The 25,885-nt window shown below is 42.8% G+C and overlaps 1 protein-coding gene across 7 annotated transcripts in view; it reads left to right on the top strand.

The window, feature by feature from the left end:
- LOC309450982 (protein unc-13 homolog B) overlaps positions 1 to 25,885 on the top strand; it is a 225,342-nt gene that overhangs the window by 65,809 nt on the left and 133,648 nt on the right. For 6 of the 7 annotated variants that reach the window (XM_082074279.1, XM_082074280.1, XM_082074278.1 and 3 more), the window contains 3 exons: positions 1,528 to 1,750; positions 16,269 to 16,595; positions 19,101 to 19,191. In XM_082074279.1, the coding sequence (XP_081930405.1) occupies positions 1,528 to 1,750; positions 16,269 to 16,595; positions 19,101 to 19,191 (641 nt within the window). Of the gene's footprint in view, positions 1 to 1,527; positions 1,751 to 3,981; positions 4,108 to 16,268; positions 16,596 to 19,100; positions 19,192 to 25,885 lie in introns of all 7 variants that reach the window. The other variant, XM_082074283.1, reaches the window with a different exon arrangement.

The raw sequence follows: 25,885 nt of genomic DNA, 5'->3' as shown, positions 1-25,885 counted from the left end.
GTAATAAAATTGAAGGACATTGTGCTTTTAATAAGGCTGAATAAAGCAGTATATGATTGCTATTCGTTTCTATTCAATTGACTAGAGACTGACAAGAACTGTGCAGCATTTAGAGTACGAAAAACAGGAGACTTAACTCTCTTTTCAGTGTGGACAATCAAATTGAGTTGATTGTACTTAAGAGAGTAGAGCTGGGCTTTCTCAAGTGCTTTGTATTTTGCAGAGGTGTTTTCTGCTGGGCTTGTTTTCTGCTCTTCAGTCCACTTCAGGGCACTGATATAAACTTACTCAGATGGGAAGGAACTGAAGAGATCACTAAGAACAAACTCTACCTTGGACTAAAAAAAGATGGAAGTTGAATTGGAGGCATGGGAAGCACCAGAGGGAGAAAAAGCTGTTCCCTGATGCTGCATTCCATCTCCTTTTAATTTCAGCAATTAAATTAATCTTTTTTAAGGATCCGGCATGAAAACAGCACTTTGACTTAATTGTTCAGCCTCATGGGAAATGGCTGTGTAGGGAACATATTATTGAATAACGTATCAGAAGGGGACTTTAATTTGATTGTCCTTTTTAGACAGACTTTTGGTGGCGGAGAGAGTGAATAATGGCTGATCCTTATTTTCCTTTGTTTCAAGCATGTTAATGGTGCACTCCGCTGCCGTACGGTGTGTGTATTTCACTTTAAGCTTGCAGAGATAACCTTCTGTTCTGCTGCACAGCCAAACACAGCCGTACACCAATATTGTATTTTTATGCCTTTCCTGGCTATGATTCTGCATTCTCTTCTTCTAAAGGTTTAACAAGCAGAAGTGTCTCCACAGGGAGAGAGACTCGCTGGAAAGGAGCTTTTTCCTCTGTGAAGACTGTCATTAGTGTTGGCTACTAAACTTAAGCCGATGTACTGATGTGTGTTAAACGTAGCAGTTTTTCCCCTATAAGAAGTACTGTAACTGTTTATAAGCAGAGCTGCTCTCTCAGTTCTGATTTTCCTGTTGAGAGCTTTTCATTAGTTTCTCTTAACTAAAGTCAACATAAGTTTCTCTTAACCCAAAACCCACTAAAAAACATCCAGAACTCTGGAGTACTAGTTGAGGATTCTGTACTGAGGAGATTAGTATTACAATGTAAGGGTTGAAAAATTTTCCAGGAAAGAGCTCCTTTCCAAAAAGGATTCCCCCCTACTCCCCCCATCTAAATTTTCATTTTGGTAGCAGCAAAGAACTGGAAATTTTGGGTGTTGGGGGTGGTTTTTGTTCTTTGTTTTAAATAAAATGTCTTAATATGCTTATTGTGAATGACTAAAGTGAAATAAACTTGTATGATAGGAAGTGGGAAAGGACGGTGTGGAGACAATCACTGGAGTTGCGTGGTATGCACTGGAGGTTACAACCAGCTACCAGATAGTGATTCACCTGTAGCAGAAATAGCTGTTTTTTTTGCCATTCTTTAAAAAAATAAACGGGCCTCGCTGTCCCAGCAAGGCTACCCGAGAGAGCTGTGTACATAAGTGCTCTTCTTTCCCAGCCTTTGAAGATGCTGACAGTGCCGTGGACGACAGAGACAGCGACTACCGCAGCGAGACGAGCAGCAGCGTTCCCCCTCCGTACCACACCACCGCGCAGCCCAACGCCTCCGTGCACCAGTTCACCGTCCCGTCGCGCCTGCAGCAGCAGGGGGTCGTGCGGGATCCCCGCGCCGACTCCCTGCAAAGCTACGACCTGGATTATCGGGAGCACGCGGCCATCAGGTGGGTGCTGTCTTCTGGGTGGCTCTCCCCGTTGATTTTTCCGCAGTGGAGCCTGGGGGTGCTGTGCGGGCAGAGGAGGGCGGCTCAGGGGCTCTGAAAGGCCCGTGGATAGGAGGATGGTATGTGTTAACAACAGGATTCTGCTGTGAACCAGGAAAAATAAGGCTATGTGTTATACCAGATCTGTCAGCTTAGTAAATAACCTTTAAAAGGTATGCTAGACTCTGAGGTCACTTATTCTTGGTTCTACTTATCTTTGGAGGCCGGAGCACTAGGTGTTTGGTCGTCCTGGTGACATTGCATGGGTGTGCCTCCCAAGTTATGAAACATGGTCTAGCAGAGTTATCCTATTATGAATTTCTTTCTTGGGGCAGATCGGTTTTCTGTTTCAGGTTAGTTCCCGTTCTTCTATTAGCTCTTGCAAAACAGCATATTCAAGAAGGAAGTCTATAACCAATTATGTGAACTACAGCTGGTTGTGCTGGGAACTGCAGAATCTTTACAAAACTGCTGTTCCAAATAAAGAATGAGTTAAGTAAGCGTAAGGGAAGAGCAGAACTTGGGCAGTGCGGGTCATCTTGCTCAGTGTGGGTGTGTAGAACAGGCCGTGCTGCTGCTTCTGCCTTCGGTGTGGAAGTAAGAGGCAGTTGCTTAAGCTCTGCCACAGTTAGAAGTTTTAGATGTATTATAACTGATTTGTTTTGCCTTGCCCACCTCGGTAAGAATGTTCATGTTTCCTGAAGCCTGAACCTGAAATCAGTTGCCCTCACAGGTGTATCGCTGAGGCTAAATTTTACTCTTTTTGCCTTATGGTCTTTGATGTTAAGAGCTAAAGTTTAATGATAGCATACGTTATTGCTGTTATTGAGATTTCAAGCAGCAGTGCCAAATGTGCCAATAAAATGCATTTACTGCAGTGTGACATGTCATTCTTGGTGCTCTTTTCCTAGTCTATTAAATGTCTTACATAAGCAAGTTTTTCCCTCTCCCATGCTATTCTGTGCTGCTGGTTTGCAGCTGAAGATCTTACTGAGAGTCTGGAAAGATAAGCTAAAGCACTTTTTTTTTGGTATGGAAAAGCCAATCTGGACAGTGGTATTGGGTCCCCAGCCATGTTTTTGCAGTTATGTGACTTCTTGGGGTGATGTTGACAATACAAGTAATCTTATGGCTCACCTTACTTGGAGTTATGGGGTGTATACACTTTTAACTGTATCTAATGGATAAATGTGTTTTCAAGACCTTCCAAAGAAGCACTGCTGGTTTGGATGTTAAAGAACACCAAGATGGAATATGTATTTTTTTTTTTTCTGATTTTTCTGAAGATGTTGATATGAAAGGATTTAGACTGGTGAAGTTTCCTTAAGAATGATGAATTTTGCAGTCTGCTCTGGTCTAAAATGAATGTCACCCCAGGAAGGCAAGTTCTAGGTGGTGATTGATTCCCTCTGAGCATCCCTGTTGCCATGTGCATTTTCCACATGCCCAGCAAGATTTTTTTGCTACGTATTTAATCTTAGAACTTAGAAAATGCAAATGAGCTTTCCAAAGAAGCTATGTGGGATTCTCTTTCTTACCAGAAAGGTATTTCTAACAAGAGCTGGCTGAAAAGAAGAACGTGGGTAGATCTTAAATATTTTCAAAACACAGTTGTAGCTGAGTATTGCAAAACCGAATTGTGTCTGACTTTTGCTCCTAGCAGCTCTAGGTGCTGTGGACCAGGCAGCCACCTGATGAAATCAGTGTTCCTGGCAGACTGCAGTCGGTGATTGCTGAGGAAACGACACCTTGCAGGAAGCTCTCCTGGGCAGACCCAGACAAGGTTCTGCTGGAACCTGTCTTAAATGGCGCAAAAAGTTGCCTGTGCCAAAATGCTTCAATTGAAACTGGCTCTACTGACACCTGTGTTTTTTATCTTTCTTACAACATATGAGTTTGACTGGAAGAGTTCTGATCTTCTTTACCAGCTGTTACGTGTTACTGTGTTACTTTGATAGATGTAAAGTATATGTGTTTTATTCCCCCCTCTCGTAAGGACAAGCAGCATTATTCTTATTTGTCCTTGGAGTGTGTTTTGCTGCCAACAGCCAGTTTGGCTTCAGAATATCTGATATCTTTCCCCCCCTCCTTTTTTTTTTTTTTTTTTTTAGCACTAACTTTCTTTGCAATGTTCATTTTGTGTAACCATGTGTCCTCCGTGTCTCCCTGCTCTTGCTCTATTTACTTCCAAGGCGGTACAGTAGCCTAGATTCCACAGTGAGTGGCCGAACTGACCTAGAGTCCGCGTCCCAGTCTAGCCAAATGACAAGCCGCCAGTGCTCGCTAGAGAGCAGGCGCTCTCTAGAGCTGTCGGATAGGTGGGTTAACCTCTTTGCAGCCTGTGTGCTTGTCTCTTTGCTGTTTGCTGCCGTGAAGTGGTCTTGTGATACATTTCGGCTGATGCTCGCTGTTTGCCCTTGGCTCCATTTCAGTTCTGTGTTAGTTTAACGCTAGGCTGATGTTGTCATCTTTTTCTCCTCTCAGGTGATGGACTTCTTGTCATTTGCTTTATTTCTAGTAAAATGAATGCTTTGTAGAGTAGCATAGGAAACACGGGGGGAGATCAATTAGAAGGAAAAGTAATTTCCTTTATGCCTAAATTAGTCAATTGTTGGTTCAGCATTTACAGTTAATGGCTCTTCAGGCATTCATGTAGCTCCCATTCCTTTCAGCTGAGATTTGGAAGGGCTTGATCCAGTAGCTATGGTGGCCCTGGGAGTCTTTTAAATTCCATTAGCTTTTTTAAGAAAATAATTTCAATTACCGACTTAAAATTGCAAGCAAGAAATGTAGTAAGTGTTCTAAACTGTGTACAGCAGGGCTCACTTAAAGTAATGAATATCTTTCCAGTTAGTGTGAGTTAGCTAATACTGGTGGAAGTGAAGCGCTAAAGCAGCAGCAGTGAAGATGCAATGACCTGTTTCTCTCTCAGGGCTCTCCAGTCGGTGTCCTACACTGGGGTGCCCCAGGCAGCTCTCAAGGTGTAGACTCTTGCATTAGCAGTATCCATACAATGCCCACGTGCCCTTTGCCTTTTCCCTTCTCTTGCCCTGCTATTATGGGGCCAGGGCACGCGTGCCCTCATGCGCCTTAGTTTTCAACAGTGAATGATGTGGGGCAAAGCTGCAGTGCATCTTTCAGATGAGCATTTTGATTTTATTTTTTTTAACATCCAGTTTCTATTTGTTTATTTTTATGTTGGCTGGCAGGAACTCTTTTTGTGAGATTTAGATAAAGAGGAAACTTACCTGCTGATAGCCTTCGCGTTGTTGAGCAATTGAGTTAATCCTTCTGATAAAGGGCTGATAATTAATCCCAAAATGCCGAGGATCATTTTCTTGGGTTTCTAGGAAGCTTCAGATTGTTTGATAGCAAAACGCTAGCTGCTTTAGTCCATTCTCCCACAACGGACAAGGTATAGGTTGCTGGATCTGTTTAGATGCATTGTAAATGAGAAGTACAGATCCTGAGAAGCATCTGAGGTTTATGATGGGCTGATATCCACCACCAGTGTCTTGTTCTGCCTTCTGATCTAGTAACAGCTCCGAGGATCTTCATTTTGTGTTGGTAAGAGCCTCCTGAGGGCAGTAGCTGCAGTGGGAGCGGAAGAGTGTCCGGAACTCCTCGTGTTGCTGCTGTGCACAGTTTGCATTTTGTCCCCTTTCTCCACACCCCTGGGGTCCAATGGCTCCCGAGGCTTTTTGTGCAGCCCCTGCTCTGCTGCCACCCTTGGCAGAAACAGAGTGCCTGTGTGCTTCATGAATACTGCTAAAACAACGTCTGCAGCCTGGAGCGACCAACATACAGTGGGACAGGGTGCGTGGGCACCGTGCCTCAAAGTAGCCCTGTTACTGTAATAAGTGACTTTTTCCGCATGCTTAAAAAAGCAACAGCAGAGTACTGGTACAGCCAAGGCTGTGTGCCCTCCCTTGATCACGAAAAGCTATTCTCCTTCAAACAGGCATTTCTAAATTTTGTGCAGCTGTAACAGGTGGAATATCATAACCCATGCTGCTTTTTTTGACTGTTTGATTGAAACGTAAAGGTAGCAGACTGGCAGGTTTTCAGTTTTGTTATCTCTGGATTTTCCCCATTTTAATTTGCCTTTATTTAATGCATGTTTTTTCATTACTGTTTTTTCTGTCCTTTTCAGAGTTTTTTTTTAAAACTGTTATTTTCCTTTTCCTATTTTTTTTTTTGCTGCCTCTCTTCCTTTCCTACCCCCTTTATTTCTTCTCTTAGACAAGGATCTCTAGGTAGAAATGAAAGAGTCAGGATCATTCCATTTAACTCTGAAGACGGAGAAGAAGAACAGAAGAGTGACTATGAAGAGCTAGGAAAACAGCTAATAGAGGAATTTTTAGAAAAGAGCCATAAAAATAGAAGTCGGCAGGAAGTGAACATAAAGAAGAAGGAAACTCTCCCAAAAAGAGAAAACTTAAATCATGTTGAAAGATCAAGGTGCTGCCAAAATGTATGTGTTGAGTCAGGGTCTGTAAATGTCCCCAGATATCCTCAGGAATACGATACAATAGACAGGAGAAGGAAAAAGAAGCTGCGGCACAATTTTGAAGAGAGTGAACGAATAATCCTGCACAGTAATAAGGGTCTGCAGTTTCCTGGGGAGAAATCGGTTTATTTCAATGGTGTGACAAGTAGTTCTGAACTTAATGATGATTTCCCAGTATATGATAGAACTGGAAAATATACCAGTAGCTCTGAAAATAAGGAGCGGTTACCTGCTTATCCTGTCCTGCGTCCATATAAAAATGGCTTAATGGTTAAAAGTGGGAAGTTGCCCAACAAGCAGAGAGTGAACCGTGAAGGCTCACTTCACCTCAGTAACAGTGAAGACATGAAACTTATAGGGATGCCAGATAACACTTTCCTGCCTGTGGATATCCTTGAGGAATTTGACAGCAGTGCTTCTGATGAGTTCCAGTACTCACCAGTTTCAGATGAAGAGGTGGAGGAGCTGGCTACTCTTTCAGAAACGTGGCATGATTCTGACATCAGCCATTTGAGTAACTTCACTGTTAATTACCCTGCAAATCTGGGCTCCCAGTTAAAGGCTAGCTGTGATAAAGAACACAAGGCTAAAGGGAGCAAGCATGGTCATCCTGTGCAAGACTTAGCACTGTCTCCTGTTGAAGAACCCAGCAAGGAGTACATAGACACGATGGATGAACTTCAGTGTCTCGTAGAATCAGTTTCAGAATACTTGGCTGAAAAGGAGGAGGAAATCAACAAATTTGGTGCATTGCCAGAGACTAGAAAAAATGTTGAGAGCGTGTCACTAAAGCAGGAAAGTGCTGGTAATTCAGTAGAAAGCAGGAAGCCTGAACAGACCAAACCTCCTGTTGCAGAGGAGAGTACCAAGGGAAAATCTGAATCTCTCCCAGACCTGTCAGGTGTGAAGAATACGGTGAATTCCCTGTTCAGCTCCTTCACTGAAAAGGTGGGGTCAAGCACAAAGCAGCTCACAGCCTCTGTTGAAAAGCTTGTTTCTTCCACTCCAGAGAAGACAGAAACTAGAAACCCATCAGAAAGCGGAATCTCAAATTTATTCTCTAGTAAGACCAAAAATGAGAGTTCATCTTCTGGCATGATGACAGACAATAAAGCTGATGCCAAGTTCTCTCTTCACTCTCTGCTACCATCCCAGGTGAGTGGTGATAAAAGAGCGCAGAACATAAGCTCCAACAAGCCAGAAACCACTGAAATGGACAGTAAGGCTTCTGTACCGCATCATCTGCAGCATTCACAAGGAACTACTGCCAGCAGCCAGCAGAACCAACATTCGGTTGTGAATTCTGTTCTAGGCATGTTTAATCCTTTAAAGATCTTCTCTGAGAAGGAAGAGCCAAAACAAGAAGTCGTAAAGGAGGAGCACACCAAGGAGGACAGTCATGCTGTGAAAGCTGATGAGACAAACAGAAGCGAGAGGCCATCTGGACAAGCAGCAGCCAGGACCAGCAGCGCTGTTCCAGAGGTGCGGACAAGTGAGTCCAGAAGCGAGGCAGAGGTAAATGCAAACAGCACTTCTGTGTCTTCCATCTTTGGCAAGCTCACAAGCTCAGTCAGTTCCTTCAGTCTGAAAGCCAATTTCGATGGTCTCCTGGCTCCCAGGCAGCAGGATGTGCCACAGAAGCAGTCAGATGCTGCTGTGAAACAGGGTGTCCCCGCTGCCAGGGAGCAGCCTTCTGCAAATCGTGCAGGGGACCAGCATAAAGCAGGTCATGGGCTGGAAAACAAGCAAAACAAAGGTAATGAGGAACTTAATTTGCAGCCTCAAGATCAAGGTGCAGCATCTGAAAGCTTTTTCAGTCCACTCAAAAAGTCTTTTAGTCAGTTGTTGCTTCCTTCTGCTGAACACGGGCAGAAAGAAGGTACATCAGGGCATTTTAAAGGCCACAAGTCTGAGGAGGATGTAAGACAAAACAGTTCATCAAATGAAGAACACTCGTTTCCTTTCACTGGAAAACTTCCTTTTTTCAGTGGGTTGGGTTTTTCAGAAAAACAGGAACATGCGAATGAGAAAGGAGGTTTTATTCCTTCATTATTTAAATTTTCTTCTGCAGAAAATCTAGCACCTTCACAGGACCAAAGAGTTAATCAGAGTTCTAGTGGCACTTCTTTGCTTAAAGACAGAAACAGTAATTCAGAAAATGCCACTTCATTAAAATCTAGCTCTGTTCCAAATTTATCAGATGATAAGGTGGAACTTGTACAAACAAAAAAAGTGAATGAAGAAAACCTATCTAGTGCCCAAGTAAACATAAAAAAACACAAGGAGAGTGACTCTGCTACATTTAGGGCTGCAGGAGAGCAGCAGAGAACTAAGGGTACTCAGGAAGAACCTAGAAATGCAAAAGGAGGATTGACAAGAGAAGGACTAAATGCACCAGACTTGAATAACAGCTCAGCTGAAGCCATCTCTTCAGCCAGAGGGCCAGAAGCTGCAGGTGCCGATGATTTGCAGAAGAAGCACACACCAGGTTTTCTTTCTGGAATTCTTCGCATTTCTTCTAATGAAAACATAGCAAATAATCAAGACCTGACTGCTAAAAGCGAGCGTGATGGCCAGAAAACCACTTCTCCTGGATTATTTTCTGGCTTATTTAAATTTGCTTCAAATGAAAACTTGTCTGAAAGTAAGCAAGAGAAAGTAAAAACAAACTCTCTAGGCTTCAGGAAGCTGTTTGATAGAGGTGAGGATTCTAGCTCGGAGGCAAAACCCAGCAACTCGGGAATGGCTTCTGACACTCAGAGCAGCGCTAGAGAAAAGCAGGAATCTTCCAGCTTCTTAAAAAATCTCCTGCCTAAACCAAAGGAGAAATTGGATAATGTAAAAACAATGGAACCTTCCAAAACTACTGACCACCTGTCCAATGCAAAAGTAAATAAAATAGCTGAGCCCCATGTTTCCTATTGTGGGCATCCTGATGCTCTAAATCTTCAAGATAAGGTACAGGACTTATCTGGAAAGCCTATAAATAGTAGGCATATCCCTTACCAGAATGCGGAATCTAGAGTTTTTCCAACCCTTTTAAACAAAGGATCAAATGAATTTCTCAATCTAACTAATAAAAGCTATAACCTTACAGAGAAGTATGCAGCTTATCAGGAAACAAGAAGCCATTCCAGCTTTGAATGGGAATATGAAGTGGAGGAACTGGCTGCCCCTCAGGAAATAGCAGTACCAGTTTACTACGTGTTAAACCACAACTCTGTTCTGCCCCCTCAGTTCTTGGACTGGCCTGAAAATGATACAGTAGTGAATCTCTGTAAAAAGGATGGAAATGCAAATGTGATGGATTGGCAGACTAATGCCAATTTTGATGGGCAGAGTTTGGATTTAAGTGTGATGTCATATGAGTCATTTGACCAGTTAATGTCTCAAGATGTTTGTTCAGAAGAAAATGATGCGTGGACGGCTAATTCTCTCAGTGAAAGTTATAGTAAGTTTCCACCATTTGAAAGAGATGGCAGTTACTCATTAGAAGAGTTGCCCATGGATTTAAGCTACTCTTCTGGCTGTGATGGAACTATGTGGACTCTAATTGACCAAGAGACTTTAAGTATGGATGAGAGCTTTGTGTACTCATCCTATAGCCAGGAGTATCAGGAGTGGCTAATGATGCTTGAGCAGGGTGTATGGTGGCCATCAGAAGATGGTGATTGTGGATACTACATGTACAGTGACAGCCAGTATGTGTATTCGCTGCTCACCGATCCCACTGGACAGTATGTCTACGTGTGTGCTCCTGAAACATATTCCTACCCAGGCTGCTGGGATTATAATTTTCAGATGGATTCCATCCCAAGAGCTGTGCTAGAAGACAACACAATTGCTGTTTGTGGTTTTAAAGTCCCTCTCGGCAGTGAAGATGAGCTGTTTTGGTTTGCTGAGGAAGAGTCTTTAGAAGATTATACAACAAATAAACCTCTGGATTTGTCAGTAGCTTTGCAGAGGAGTGATCAGCTAATGAACATGAATTTGGAGACTTTTTCACAAATGTTTGAAGAGTCTATTTATTATCAGAGAGAGGAGCCATTAGATTTCTCAGGTTATAAACTTCAAAAACTCAAAGTAGATTTTAGACCTGAGAAGGAAACCCTGAATTATTCAGAGGAGTCTCCGCTAACCCTTGATCTCAGAACACATTCCAGAGCAGCTTTCAGTAAATCTCTGAGTAAAGAAGTCCACACCAAGGAAGGGGATAAGGCTGTCCCCGTGACAACTACTGGGAGTGGGTCATCAGGTTTCTTTGGTTTCCATCTGTTTCAATCTGGTCCTAAAGCTGAAGAAACTGTGGCATCTACTGAAAAAGTAACAGAAGCAAAAAAGACCGAGGAGGATAAGAAAACACCAGTGAACAAAGTTAGCTCTTTATTTTCTGCTTTGGGTGGACTAATTGGAAAGTCTTCAGGTCCTGACCCTGAGACATCAGAAGATTCTGCCTTGAAGAGAACAGACGCGCAGTCAAAGTCATCTGAAAACAGAACTGATATTTTCTCTCTTGCACCAAATAGAAAATCAGATGAGGCACGAACAGGGCAAAAGTTTCCTGTTATGTCAGAACCGAGAAGAAATACTTCATCAGAACTTAATTTGGAGGCTGCTAGAAATGAAAAGCCAGAATTAAATCAGCATGAAAACATCCATGCTAAAAAAACAGGACTAACAAAATCTCCTTCTCAACTGAGCGAAACTCCAGATGGCAGACCCAAGCGAGAAGACAGACCTGTTAAAGCAACACCACCTTCCAAGCATATTGAAGGTCATGCAAGTATTAGTGAACCAAAGCAGTCACAGCCAAATCAGAGCCACCCAGCCACTGAGCCTGAGGAGACACTATTTAAAAGTGCTCTGAAATTGTTCAGTCTTGGAGAAGATTCTCCTGCAGGCTCAACTGCCAACAAAACCCAAGCTTCTGGATTTTTTGATTTCTTTAAAACCCAAGTAAGCAAAGCGCCGCAGCCATCACCGGATTTGCAAAAAAGTCAAAGTGATAAACCGGAAAAGGTGACACAGCCAGAACGTAAGGAAACCTCCAGCATCTCGTCGTTATTTGGATCCCTTGGAGATATCTTCAAAGTGGAGGCTGTGTCTTCTCAGCCAACCCCAAGTACTACGACTCTGCCAAAAACCAATAGCAGAACTGGGGCCGAGTCGAGACAACAAACTGAGAAGTCGGGGAGTCTCCAGAGTGCCAGTATGCCATGTCTGTCCTCCACCCCCAAGGAAGGGCTGCGAACAGAAGGCATGGACAGTCCTGTCTCTCCTAGCCCTGGGGTACAAATGGAACAACGAAGAGGTAAAGCTGAGGAGTCTCCTGAGAGTCAAAAAGTGCATCCTGCAAGTGTTTTGCAGAAGCCAATAGGTCCCAAAACAAGCCAACCGAGTCTGTCAGCTGTGCAGCAAAGCAGCGCACCCATGGCTGCACCAAAGCAACAAGGAGGAAATCGTTCAGGAGGCACAGTTCATCAGGCAAAGCCAAAGCCAGACCAGGCACCTAAAGAGTCAGGTTTTGGTTTGCCATTCAGCTTTTCTGGTATTACTGCTTCGAAATCCCAGCCAGCACAGCCGGCCAGTAAGAGCTTATTCTCCTTCTTCACGGGGTCAGAGGAACCAAAGCCTGCAGCACCTGCCGCTGCTCCTGCGGGTGGGAAGCAGCAAGAAACAGAGGGGCTGTTTCATCTGCCCTCGTTCTTCTCCAGCGGCCCAGCTGCTGAGAAGAGTGTACCTCAAAGAAGTACTAGCTTCAGCTTCTTCAATTTGACTTCATTTTTGGATGAAAAGCCACAAACTGCTCCAGGACAGGAGAACAATTCAAAACCGGCTAAACCAGTGAACTCTAAGCCATATGTGAGGCAAAATATTTCTACTGACTCTGGTGTCAAAATTAGCAGTTCTGCCAGGCAACAGGATGCAGACAATAAAAAAGAAGTTGATGATATTATTGCAGCAGTGACTGGCAAACAGATGTCGAATAACCTCACAATCCCAGAAAATAAATCAGAAATGCTGGCAGAGGAAAACGTAGGAAGTGTTGCTGAGGTAGCTAAAGAGAATGACTTAGAGAAGCTTCCACAGGCTGATGATGTTGCAGGAGCCAGTTTGTCTGCTGCTGATCCTTGCCTTCAGACTCCCAGTGTGCAGGAGGGTTCTCAGGGCCAACAGACTCTTTCCGTAGGGGCAGAAGAAGATGCTTTGGATAGCACAGGGAAAATGGACAGTGTTGCATTTCCTACTGATAAAGAAGAGTCTTATTCTTCAAAAGAACAACCTTCTGAAAAGAAAGATGATAGCATGGCCTTGGGTGATAAAATGGATTCCCAGGGTCTAAGTGACTTAAATATCGTTAGTGACATAAAAAATGAAGCAGTGTCTGAAGAAGTACGTGTACAACGTGAGTTACCAGAACGTAAATTACCTGAACAAACTCCTGGTGACAGGTTACAACAGGCACAAGAGCTACACACTCCCTCTAAAATGCCAGAGGCATCTAATTTGCAAAACAGACCTAAGGAATCTGAGAGTGATAAATCGGTGCTGGATTCTTCAGTTGAAATGTTTTCAAGTTTCATGACAAAAATGAAACCACCCAAAACATTATCTGGTTTCTTTTCCCAACCTCAAGCTACTGCACCTCCTCCTGCACAGAAGAAAAGCTCCTCTTTCTTTGGTTTCTCCTCCCTCCCCAGTGGCCCAGCCCCAGCTTTCACAAGTGATCTCTTTGGCATCTTCAAAGGCCCAAAAGAACCTCCAAAAGAGATGCCTCCAAAATCCACCCCTAGGCCCCAAAGCACTAGTGTGAAAGATGTCACTGGGTCTGTTCCAGCAAAAGACACTAGGGAGACAGAAAATACTGCTGCAGCCGGAGAGTCTAAGAGAGACATCACAAGCTCTCTGAAGGCAGATATAGTACCTGTTTCAGCAGAAGACAACTCCATAGAAGAGTCTTCTATGAAAACAGAAACTGAGGAAAATAGGAACTCTGAAACCTGTAAGGAGGAACCCTTGAGTATCACTCCAGAAACAGCAGTCTCTAGTGAAAATCAGGCCCTCGAGGTTCTGCAGTTGGGTAATGATGCGCAGCCCTCGGAGATGGTGGACACGAAGCTGCCCCAGTCTGATTTCAGTAATGCAGTTGATACGGTGCAGGCTGAGGCCACTGGCCAGGCTGATGTAAATACTCACCAACTAGATGTAGGGTCTCCACATGTGACAGAGGGACAAGCTGCTTCTACAGACGAGGCAGATGTTGTCATCCTTCGTACTGGCTCTACTGATGGGCCTGAGCTGGAAAAGGAAGCCCCAAGTAATGAGGCAGATGCAAACCTTTCCCAGTTGCAGGAGAGTGCTATGCTTGAGTCAGAGCCTGCTGTTACAGGGGGTCAGGCCAATGCTGGTATTGATCAGCAGGACGTGGTCAGTAGCAATGTTAGAGAACCCACAGCTCCAGCTGATGAGCCCCACGGTCATCTGCCGCAGCTGAATGGAGAGAAGACAAGTGAGGTGGAACAGCAAACTGTTGAACAGGAAAAACACTTAGTGATTGATGAAGTGCCTGCAGAAGGAATTGCTTCCAAATGTGACCTGAAGAAACAGGATAAACCTACTAATGTTCCCTCAGATGCAAACAGCAGTAAAACAGTCTTTGAAATACCAAACATGCCCAGTTTGCCAAAATTCAGCTTTATGTCATCTGCTGATAGTGGAAAGCCATTTGGGTCATTCTTCTCTCAGCAGCCACCTTCTGTTAATAAAGCAGGGGCAGATCAGGGCCTCATGTCCAGCTTTAAGAAGCTTTCTTCAACTTTATTTGAAGGAGGTAGTGAAGAAAAGGCGAGTAAGCCAGAGAGTGCCCAAGGAGCAGTATTTGGCAAAAAGCTAGATTTCTCCTTTCCCTGGCAAAAAGACAACAGGGAGACCTCTGCCAAAAAGGAACCACATGTACCACCACAGGCTTTGTCAAAACCAGATGACAAGGTGTTAGGAACAGTCAGTTCAGATGCAAACTCGAAGTCTGCAGTCTCAGATCAACTGACTGATGCAAATATAGAAGTAAACTTGTCTTCAAAGCAGCCTGACACTGTACACAATGAACTTTCTGAAGAACCATCTGGTGCAAGTGCTGTTGATCATACATCCAACAAAGAGCTGGGAGAGAAGTTGGGTAACGAGTCAGAAGATCAACAACAGAACGTGATTTCAGGTGAACTGCAGAAAGAAGATCATGCAGAAGAGCATGCAGCAGACAAGCCTGAACTGAAAGAAGCTGAGCTTGATTCTGCTCCTGATGGAGCAGTGCTTCACCCTGGGACACAGGCTGCAGAGCTGAATAGCGTGGAACAGCTGAATGAGAAAAGGCTAGTTACAAATGAGGCATAATAAATGGTTTCTAGGTTCTGGCCATTTATAATGCAGTACTGCAGCAGTAGATATTGGCCTTGGTGTCTGATGTTAGTAGCTCAGTCCCATCCCCTGTTTGTTGTCAAGTGATTGTAGTATTACTGATAGCTGTCACAGAGGATGTGGCAAACTGCAGCCACTAGTTATGCACAAGCCTTTAGATTATTTTCTCACCTCTTTCCACTCTTTCTTCTGTGAGTGTAATTGGATTTCCCATGTTCTTATACTGTGTCCCACTAAATGAGATGCTTTTAATGCTGATTTCATTAGCCTTTCAGAAGTTATACTCTTTGTGTGTTAATTCTGCTGCATACCATTCACTTTGCTTTCTTGTTTAGTGATAATGATGTTGCATTTGCTAAGAAAAAAGTAGGAGTAGATAGAAAGTATGGGAAGGAACGAGCATTTTGTTTTCAAAATGCAAGGTAAAGGCTTTTAATTTTAGAGAGAAATTTAACTAACTGCCAATGTATAATAAAACTAATTAGGTTCATTTCACATTACTGAAGGTTTTAAAATGTTTTCAGAGACACCAGTGAAGGTATTCTGATATTTGCTTTTCCTAAAATCTGTGCAAAGGTTATTTCATGCAGTTAGGAAAGCCACTAAAGGGAAGGTATCAGTATTTCATGGGTGTGTATTCAGTCCTGTGCACAAATTATGTTACAATTGCCCTCAAAAATCAAAACAGAGGGTCACTGCACTTAAACATCTGTGTGATGTAAGTGAAACTTGTGCCTCTGATCACACAGTTGTAACACTGCACTTCTGAAACTTCCTATCTGGCTTCAAATTGTCCTAAGTGTGGCAGAGAAACATTAGTGCTGCTTAGTTCTCAGCAGTAGTTGTCCTGACTGCATGAGAAATTTCCATCCACCGTATTCTGTGTGAGGATTCTGGGAATTCAGTCCTGGAAGTTGTGTCTTGAATCACAGAGATCTCACTCCTGTGGTGTTAATTTTTTATATAAATTTAATTCTGGAAATATCTCTCTTGGAATGAGACATGCGGCTTCCATTTGAACAATGGCTCTACTTTTGAAAAAGGTTTTAAGTTGATAGTCTTGGAAACCTTAATCTTGACTCCAATGTATTTTATCACAAACGTATAATATATATAAAAGTAATGTTAAGTTAATGGTACTTCTTAACAACAGTCAGCTTAAGTGGTCATTGTAAAGAGCTTAGCTGCAGTGGAACTGCAGAATACAGAAACACTTCCACGCTGAATTGCTATGTTTCCATTCTTATTTCTGTCTGGTCATTAGAATATCCTCACTGGCGGTTTCTGGCTGATGTAAGGTGAATAAGTAGCTAGTTGATGCAAGAAAGACCTTCAGCATATATGTTCTATGTCCTGGTAGGCTACAAGTGAAGTACTTCTACTGCCTACATCTAGTTCAGGCAGCATAATAGTTAAATACATCTTCATAACATGTCTTTTCAATAATATTTAGTGTTCCTCTCAGCTTGTTAGATGTGCAGATTGCTTTGTGTTTCTCCAGGCCACTGTTTCTTTTTTTTTTTTTCTCTAATGGGCTTTCTTGTTCTCTCATAGCCCCGCTGGCAGTAGTAGATACGGCTCCTCTTGTAATGTCAGCCAGGGAAGCTCCCACCTAAGTGAGCTGGACCAGTCTCATGAAAGCGCCCATGCCTCTGAGCAAGAAGATGATCACCAGGAGAGAGGGTCAAATCATTCCTACCACAGCTCGGGCAGCCACCAGAAGGATGGTCAGGCATGGCTCAGGGAGCAAGAGGAGCCCCGTGGCAAAGGAGAGGAGGAGAAGGTCTGTGAGACAGAGCAGAAATGCGCAGACCATTCTGCTGCTAAGATACCTCTGGAGCTCGAGAAGCCCAAGGATGTTGATGCAGCGGCACAAGTGAGGTAGGTGAAACTATTACTGAGTTCTTTTCAACCAATCCAAAAAGAATTCCTGTCTTTGCCATTTTCTGGGGCAGATTATATACATTGTTCTTGCAGCCTTCTCTTAACAACTAACTTGGTGTTGCTGATCTGTGAAACATCTTTATGTGCAGGACCCCTTATTTATGAGACATTGGCCAAGCTTGAATTATGTTCAGTATGTATATGAAGAGGAATGCTTGCTAGTGCTTTGAAGCCCCTTTGCTGTATTTTCTGTGTCTGGTTTGATGAATGTAGTCTAGCCTGAAGATAGCTGCTTCCATTTCTCATGTGTGATAAGGCTCATGTGTGAGCAACCAAGAACTAACCGTAGTCATGGTTAGAGCTGCACTAGTTCCTTTCTGTAGTAGGCTACCACAATTAGAGTTAGTGTTTATGTAGTTGTAGGTTGTAGAATTACAATATGAATAGGCATGTTGCTCTGACTCACTGTGGCAGCTTTTCTTGTCCTTGCACTTGGGCTTTCCAGGCTGTCAGCAGCATTGAAAACAGTCTTCAAAAGTATTTCAGCTAAATTTGGGGGAGTAGTGCACTGGGTTTTGTACAGGTTTTACTGGAGTTTCAAATTTCACTACTTAACTTTGGGAGTGACTTTTTTTTCCCTGAGGTAATCAAGTCTTTGCAGCCCCTGGTGTGGATATGGTTATGCTTGAGGGATTGTTTTCATCCGGTTTGGTTAGATCCATGAAGAGATGTCTGCTTGTCTGTACCCTTTGGAGAGTACAGATGGTGTCACTGTGCTGTGAGAGAATTAACCACAGCGGTTCATGTGTAGGCAACCCTTAAACTAAAGATGAAAAAAGGAAAACAAGACTAGAAAAGGTGTTAAGCTGTTTTTAAACTCTGACTCACTTTCCTCTTCTCCTTACAGAGCAGCAGGAGTCTTGTCCCAGAATGGCTGGCCTATATTTGTTCACAGGGAAGGTTATCCACAGAGTCTATTTCAGGCTAATTTAGCCATCCTACTTGGATACTCCTGCATCACTGGCTCCCTTTCTTTCCACTCGCTGGCAATGCTTTCCTGTCTCCATGGAGTATGCATGGAACTGTGTCGAGGGTTTAGATTGTGGGGTGACAATAAAACCCTGGCAGATGTATTGTTAACTCCCTCTCCCCACTTCCCACTCAGGACAGGCGATCGGGAGGGAAAGAAGGACAGAGAGAAGAGAGCTGGAAAAATTAACAATGTTTTACTAATGCTACTAATAAGAATAGAGAAAATAATACAAAATATACAAAACCAATCTTGAAAGACTCAGCAACTGCAGAGCCGGCAACCAAAGTCCTGGATTAGACTCTGCAGCCAACCGGAGCTGGATTCAGCCTCTCACTAGGCCTCAGTTCGCAGGGACGACCAGCAAGGTCCTCTCCTAATGTTGGCCATAAGCAGGAGGGAAAAAGCAAAGGCAAAAGGGACGAGATCCTCATGATCTCCCACTTTTATATGAAGTATTCACGTGAATGGAATGTTATACACAGATGGTCAGTTTCTTGGTCACCAGTTTCTCGTTGCCCCTCTCGCGACATGTCCATCCATGCTTATCAATAAGTTTGCATTCCATTGCTATGTTTACCAAAACATGTGTCTGGTTCTCCAGGAAAATGCAGCTAATATGAAGGCTTTAGCTGACAGGCAAATTCACTAAAAGAGAAATTTGTTTTTAACAAAACCAGGACAAACTGAGATCTGAACATTGATCTTTAGAGCTGCACCTGGGTTAGCTGTGTAGCACTGGATGCACGTTGCTCTCAGCTACGTTTTTTTTATACTGTCAGCTGTGTGGGGTCCTTTGCAGAGAGGGAAGATGTTTGTTTTGGTGATTTACACCTCAGCAACATAATAAAGAAGGAATGCAACCAAAGGCACAATGTGTCACGAGGTTTTACATCGTGAGTGTAAAATGTGCTGCAGGGCACTGGGATGGAGTAGTGCTGCCAGATTCACGTGCCTTCTAGAAAAACTGTGGGAGAGTGTGGAGTGAGAATGGTGAATGCATGGGGAAAATCACAGCTGAGCCCTGTTGCCAGTATTTCCATTGAAAAGAGGTTGTAAATTTGTAGCAGTAGGGGTGAGCAGGAAGAGGCAGTGGTTAGAAAGGACCTGCCACAGGCACAAGGACGGAAAATCTTCCATCTGCCTCTTTGTGTGTGCAGTTATCATACCAACATGTTGATCTGCCTTGAGCCAGTTATCTTGGTCTGCTTTCCTCATCTTCTGACCAATGTCATCTTACTACTGGGACTGGATTGTATCCTGACTTATATTTTTCAGCTCAGAAGTTTCCATGATGGTTCCTATGTATACGGAAACGCCTCTCACTTCCCAGAACATGTGCAGGGCTGTTTTGACCGGAGCCTGTTGGTCACTCCAGCTTCCAGAGATGAAGCTGCAATTGCACTGTGTAATGACGAGTCTTTAATGCTGCTGATGAGTGTTCCTCATGTAGTGATTTCTGTTTCTTTAAGCTGCCATGGTGACAACGAGCCACCACCATTTCCTCCGGCAAGAGCCCACTGGATTAGAGCCATCAGCAAAGTTCGACTGCGGCTTCAAGAGGTAGGATGGAGTGTTGCTGCTCTCCCTCTCTCTGCTACCTGGGTTTTCCATCTGTGGTTGAAGGAGTCATTTCTTCTTCCTTGTAAGACACCACTTACAGTTTTGATGTTTTACAGACACAAATTTGATCAAATGCATTGTATAGGACTGCAGCATGTTGTGATGGTCTTAGAGCTGTCTAATTCTATGAAATATTTGGAACGTCATTGTATGGAACTAGAGATGAATATCAGAAAATGTGCAGAGGCAGAGATATTAGCTCTGAATTTGTAAGCAGTAATAATAATATCTAAGACTAAATTGTTTGTGTTAAACTGTTGGAAATGAAGACTTTTTCTCAAGGCAACTTGAGGATATCTTGTTACCTCAGTAGGAGTTTTATGTATTATTTGTCATGTGAAGTGTTCCTTAGGAAACTTTACATCAAATATTTTTATATGTACTAATTGAAAGTGGGTGTATAGTAAGTACTGGTATTTCCATCTCATGAAAATAAGATTTAAAAATAAATAAACTTGATTTGGGAAGTCAAAAGGAAAAGGTTGTGACATTTTCTTCAACAGTATAAACACTGTTGTTTTAGAAAACAGCGATTAAGACTCAAAAGTTGTGGTGTTTTTTATTTTTAAAGTCTTATGCTTTCATCCATCTGTATGCCTACAGAAAGATAACATATGGTGCTCATATTCTATAGATTATAAACTATTGCTTACTACCCAAAATGCAGAGCTAATATATTTCATTTAGAAATACTACTTTCTTCTATAGTTCTCTTCTTTTGCTTTTATAAGAAATTATTTGACAGTATCTATGCATCTATCAGTAGCAGGACTTTTCTTTCTTTCCTGGATCTGTTGCAAATTTTTAGGAAAACTGTTTCTTTCATTTTTATTTATTTATTTTTTTTCCTCATCTGGGCACCATCTGAAATGCCATTGCAGAAATAGTTTTCCACTTGGCTTATATAAATTATAAATTCTTTCCCATCAACAATTACTGTTTTTCTTCACTTCTGAACAGAAGGGATTTGGGTCAGAACTGTTCGTATGACACGGAAAGTGAAATTCAGGAACGCCGTCAGTATCTAATAAGAAAAGCAACTTCTGTTGTGGTTTTGTAGAGCATGCAAGCAAAACATTTTAGCTCTGTGCCTTATGGAAAACAAGTGCACAAACATATGGGAAGGGACAAGAGATTCAGTGATGCCACTCCCTGAATGTCTCTCTTTTTTCTCAGAGAGTACAAGGTCCATGAGGTGGTTCAGCATCCATCTTTGTGTTTCTGCTGAGCTGGAAGGAAGACATGCTTTTTTGAGATGACTGTTACAGAAGCACTGGTTTAGTTATGATAGCAAAATATCACCATTTGCTTTGCCTTGATCGCTCCTAACAGCTATTGATCCAAAATCTCCTTAAAATGAAAAAACTTAAAAGATGGAGCCTTCTGGGATTCCGCTCCAGGGCTGAGCTGTCTTTGCCATCCAAAGGCTTTTCCCAACCTCTGCTCTAGATCTCCCTTGGGCTATATAAACACATTTCTCATTATTAGGACAAGGAGTAAAGGAGCAGAACCGATTCCCTTCCTCTCTGGAACAGAGAAGGGTTGCTGCAAAGCAAGGACAAAGAGGGCAAAGCCCCGTTTGCTCTTCTCATGTTCACTAAATGACCATTTTTCTTTCAGCCTTTTCTCGTGATGTTTTGTTTTAGGCTCTCTTTAATCAGATTGGTTATTTTTCTTTCTTTCTTTTTCCCCAGCCCCTTCCTTTGTTTTTCCTGAAGTGCAGTGTCCACAACTGAATGTAGAAACCCACCTGAGAGCCTGCTCATATGCACTACAGAGCAGCCAAGACTTTGTTCACCAGGCTGTGATCCTGATATCCCAAGGTATCAGGAATCCTGCTGTGATGGTGCCTTTTTATCGCAGGCTAACACTGATGTGTAGTTAGCCTCTTATCCTTTCCAGAGCTGAGGTTTCTTCTGAAGCAGCGCTTTGTCAGTCGTAGCCTATGCTTGTGTTGGACTACGACTGAATATGGCTTTGCACTTGTTCTTACTGAATTGTTTTTTTTTTTCGCTCCTCAAGCACATTGCTGCCTATCTCTTCCTAATCTGTTATGCCTACAAATTGATGAAATTGTATGTGAGAAGTGTTGTAGTACCCAAGCTACCAGGCTGTGTGCGACCAGAACTGCCTGAGGGACCCAGCTCGATCCATTCTTTGGGTTCGGCTATCCCAAGTATATTTTTTTCCAGTGTATGTATCTATTTTAGCAGTTTCATCCTCACCTCAGGATATAAAATTTCTTCTGTTCTTCTTCTATTCTAAGACTAATTTACCTTGTTAGAGAACTTCTACTCTTGATGAAACCATGCGTGCTGTTCTTTCTCTCCTTTTTATGTTCTAGAAGATTCACAAATAATTTGAGTATTTGTTCCAGTCTTCAGTTCCCAAGAGGGGGTGAAAAAAGTCAAGTTAGCACTTTCATAATTGTCTGAGTCTTCCTGTTTTTTAAGCGTAAATGCTTGCTTTGCTCTTCTCAGATCTTCATAGCAGATTGCCTTTTATCAAGTTCTTAGCACTTTGTGTTTGCTGGTGTTGCAGCCTGGTACCTGAGGATGAAGATTTATCAGCTGACTTAAAAATAACTGATTGCTTTCAAATTTGTTTTTGTTTACCGCAGCCTGTTTTTATAGCTGGCTAAATGTCTATTTTCCCTTTTTAAAATAAACAATATTAATTCTGTGTGCTGCCTGACTGCAGTTGTCCCTGTCAGTGAAGACCTGAAGGAATTAAGGCGTCAAATGTTCCAGCCTTTCTGATGCCAGCCAATGATAGCTTTGCCTTCCATGAGCATCAGCTGTGTATTTTTTTCATGTGTTTTCTCTGATAGGTGTTTAATTTTGCTCTTTGGCCTGTTGATTTCTTCCCTGTGCAACCATGCTTGACCTTAAAATCTTCCTCAAGAGGGCAGCTGTAGTTGGAGGTTCAAGCCTTCTGACACTGTATGTCTTTTTCTTCCTTCCTTTCACTGGGATAGCTTTGTCTTTTAATGCTATTTCATGAACTTTTAACAGGTTCCTGAAGTCCCTGGTCCTTTCAGCCTGTTTCTCATGAGTGCTAGCCACTGAGTTTCTGATTTTTTTTTTTTTTTTAGTAGTTTGTGCTCTGAATCCCATAGTGTTTTTCTAGCTTGTACAATTCCTTCTAAGGTATCAGGCAGACTGATACCTGTGATGATGATCTAACTAGTGACTCTGTTGGTAGTTAAAAAAGGTCATGTCTCCTTTCTCTGATCACACTATTAACATCTTCCTACCTTCTGTCATTACTTAGAAGCTTTCAAGAAGACTATCCTTCTCTTTTGTTCCAGCATTTAGAGAGCTGCTTATGTCCTTAATGTTCAAAGCGGTGCCTTCAGCTCTTTTCTGTGTTCTCCTTACTCAACGACCAACGTAATTTCATAGATGTGTGTGGAGTTCCAGCTCACAGATCCACACTGCTGGATTCCTGTCACATAGACTACTGAAACGTTTCTTATGACTCTTAATTGTTAATGATTGGGCTGAAATTTGAAAGAGAGAAAGGAGAAAAAAAATACACCCAAGAAGTTTCCATATGTGATGTGATTATAAATCCCCTGAGCAATTCAGCCTCCTACCTGGGAAGAGATTAATATTCATGTGAATAATATACATGCATCCTACAGCACCATGAGTCAGAGAAATGTAGTATTTTAATTAAGACTTGACAGTTATAAAATGGCAAAGAAATTTGTAACTGTGCATGTTAAAAAAGCTTTGTGGTAGCGTGCACTTTTTTTTCCTTCACTTCTGCTGTTTTGCTTGTTCTCCTTGTGTTTGCGAAGAGGAGCCTTAATTATGCCAGAATCAAACTAGGGTTTTCAGTCCTGAGAGGAATGACTCAATAATTCTCACCTTCACACTGAGAACTTTGTCTACAAAGAGGAATTAATTGATAGCTTGTGTGCTGCAGTCCCTCTGTGGGAGCATCTTTTCCAGAAGAACAAACACATAGCTATCGCATCTTCAGCTCGCAACCCTCTTTAGCTGAAATAGCCTTCAGCTAGGGACATGGCTGCATGACTTTTAAAATCACACAGATTTCAGTCTGAGTTTTGTGTAACACGGAAGAGTTGGCAGGCTGGAGAGGGGCAAAAATTCAGTCAAACCATCAAATTGCCTCTCTCACCAGTTCTTTCAAGTATATTTAAGTATTACAAGAGGGCGTGCAGTCTGGGATTTTATCCGCTTATATTGAATTTGTTTACAGGGGAGAAAGTCTAATGCATGATTTTCCTCTTCTATGTCAGGAGACTGAATGCATCAATTTACTCTTGATTTCAAAACCAAAGTCATTGGAACGGCATTTCCTCTTTGTTTTTTCTTCTGCATGCCATTTTATACCAATTATTGATTTTAATCTTTGTCTTTCCTTGTTAAATGCCAACAGTCTGTTCTTTTTGACTGCTGTGTAGCTAGATCACACTGAGATTGCAGATGTAGTTCATGGCATTGTTTTTATGGGTTATGATAAGCACCTACAGTGGGGAGGACTAAATGACTGATCTCTAGTTTTACAGGTACCTAGTCATATCTTCAGTCTTATTTTTCTATAGCCCATAGCTTTACAGTCTGCACTTCTGATCAAGCACCTGAAAGTACTTAGAACCATCAGTGTCTCACTTTTAAAAGCCCTGAACCAGGCAGAGTGCTGTATTGGTGATCTTGGAGTGTGAAGCCTTATTGTTATTTTGAGAAAGGAAGATGTGGTGCAAACCACCACTCTGCCCTTATTTTGTAGCTGTGGGGTGACCTGAAGAGTCCTTTCTGTACTTCCACTGCTAGTGAGGAGACCAGCAAGGCACTAACTGGTGCCAGTTTTGATTGCTAGTTCAGCTGTTAGTTATCTGCCTGCCCCTATGCCCCACATGTGAATCCAGGCCCTCTGATGGGTAAAACCAGCCCAGACTGGCTCAATCTTTTGAGCCAGTCACCAAAAGATTAGAAACTATCCCTTTCCACCTCTCATGAACTGTGCCGTCCATGCAATAGTTTACTTTTGGCATTTTATTTCCCTTAAGCTTTGTTGCCTAGGTGTCTTTTTATCAGTCCCATGAAGATGAGTAAGCTCTGCATTTTCGAAGCCTCCTACACAGTGGCAAAGAAGCAAACTGAAGCACTGCGACTCTAACAGAGTCTAACTTCTCTTTGTGCAGAAGAACTGTCTCTCCGGTTATGTCTTCCTTCTTTGCTACCTGTTATGTTTTTTAAGGTTATCTTTAGCCAAAATACTTGAGTCAATACTTGATTAGCATTGCTAATCAATCAGAGGAAACTGAGGGGTGACCTCATTAATGTTTATAAATATGTAAAGGGTGAGTGTCATGAGGATGGAGCCAGGCTCTTCTCTTTGACAACCAATGATTGGACAAGGGGTAAAGGGTACAAACTGGAACACAGGACGTTCCACTTAAAATTTGAGAAGAAACTTCTTCACAGTGAGGGTGACAGACACTGGAACAGGCTGCCCAGGGAGGTTGTGGAGTCTCCTTCTGTGGAGACATTCAAAACCCGCCTGGACACATTCCTGTGTAACCTCATCTGGGTGTTCCTGCTCCGGCGGGGGATTGGACTGGATGAGCTTTTGAGGTCCCTTCGAATCCCTGACATTCTGTGATTCTGTGAAATGTCACAGAGACCTGTAGAATACCGTTATGCTCATGGGATCGCTGTTGTACACCAGAGGAGAGCAGGTCTGTGCAGGTAAGGTGTGATGTGAGTGTCACTGCCAGCTGTAGTGCAGACTGCCTGTTGTCAGGCAGCTGCGCTCACAATGGCAGTCAAATGCTTTCTGCTTACCCTATCTATAAAAGGCATATAGAATCATAGAATCATTTTGGTTGGCAAAGACCTTTAGGATCAGTGAGTTCAACTGTTAACCTAACACAGCCAAGTCCACCTTGAAAACATGTCCCTAAGAACCTTGTCTACATGTCCTTTAAACACCACCAGGAACAGTGACTCCACCACTTCCATGGGCAGCCTGTTCCACTGCCTGACAACCCTTTCAATGAAGAAATTTTTCATAACATCCAACCTGAACCTCCCCTGGCACAACCTGAGGCCATTTCCTCTCTTCCTGTCACTTGTTACTTGGGAGAAGAGACCAACACCCTCCATGCTACAACCTCCTTTCAGGTAGTTGCAGACAGTGATAAGGTCTCCCCTCAGCCTCCTTTTCTCCTCAGCTGCTCCTCATCAGACTTGTGCTGCAGACCCCTCACCAGCTTTGTTCCCTTCTCTGAACTCTCTCCAGCACCTCAATGTCTTTCTTGTAGTGAGGGATCCAACACCGAACCCAGGATTCAAGGTGCGGCCGCACCAGTGCCCAGTACAGCGGGATGATCCCTGCCCTGGGCCTGCTGGCCATGCTACTCTTGATACAAGCCAGGATGCTTCTTTTCATATCCTTTAAGGATTGCACAACAATAATTATTTCAAAAATATTTAAATACAAAAGTAGCTAAGATGTTCTACTATGTCCCCATGTCATAATCTTACTTCCCTGTGTTGCATCTGAGTTTGCAGACTGGAAAGTCTCATGGGACTCCCCAAAACCCTTCACAGTGTTCCCAAGGCACTTTTAGTTGTGGGGTTGTTCCCTGGTGCTTGAA

Source organism: Streptopelia decaocto (genome assembly GCF_964273445.1).
Source record: "Streptopelia decaocto genome assembly, chromosome: Z".
Taxonomy (NCBI): Eukaryota; Metazoa; Chordata; class Aves; order Columbiformes; family Columbidae; genus Streptopelia; species Streptopelia decaocto.
The sequence above is the reverse complement of the archived record's forward strand: the minus strand, read 5'-3'. Positions and strand labels throughout refer to the sequence as shown.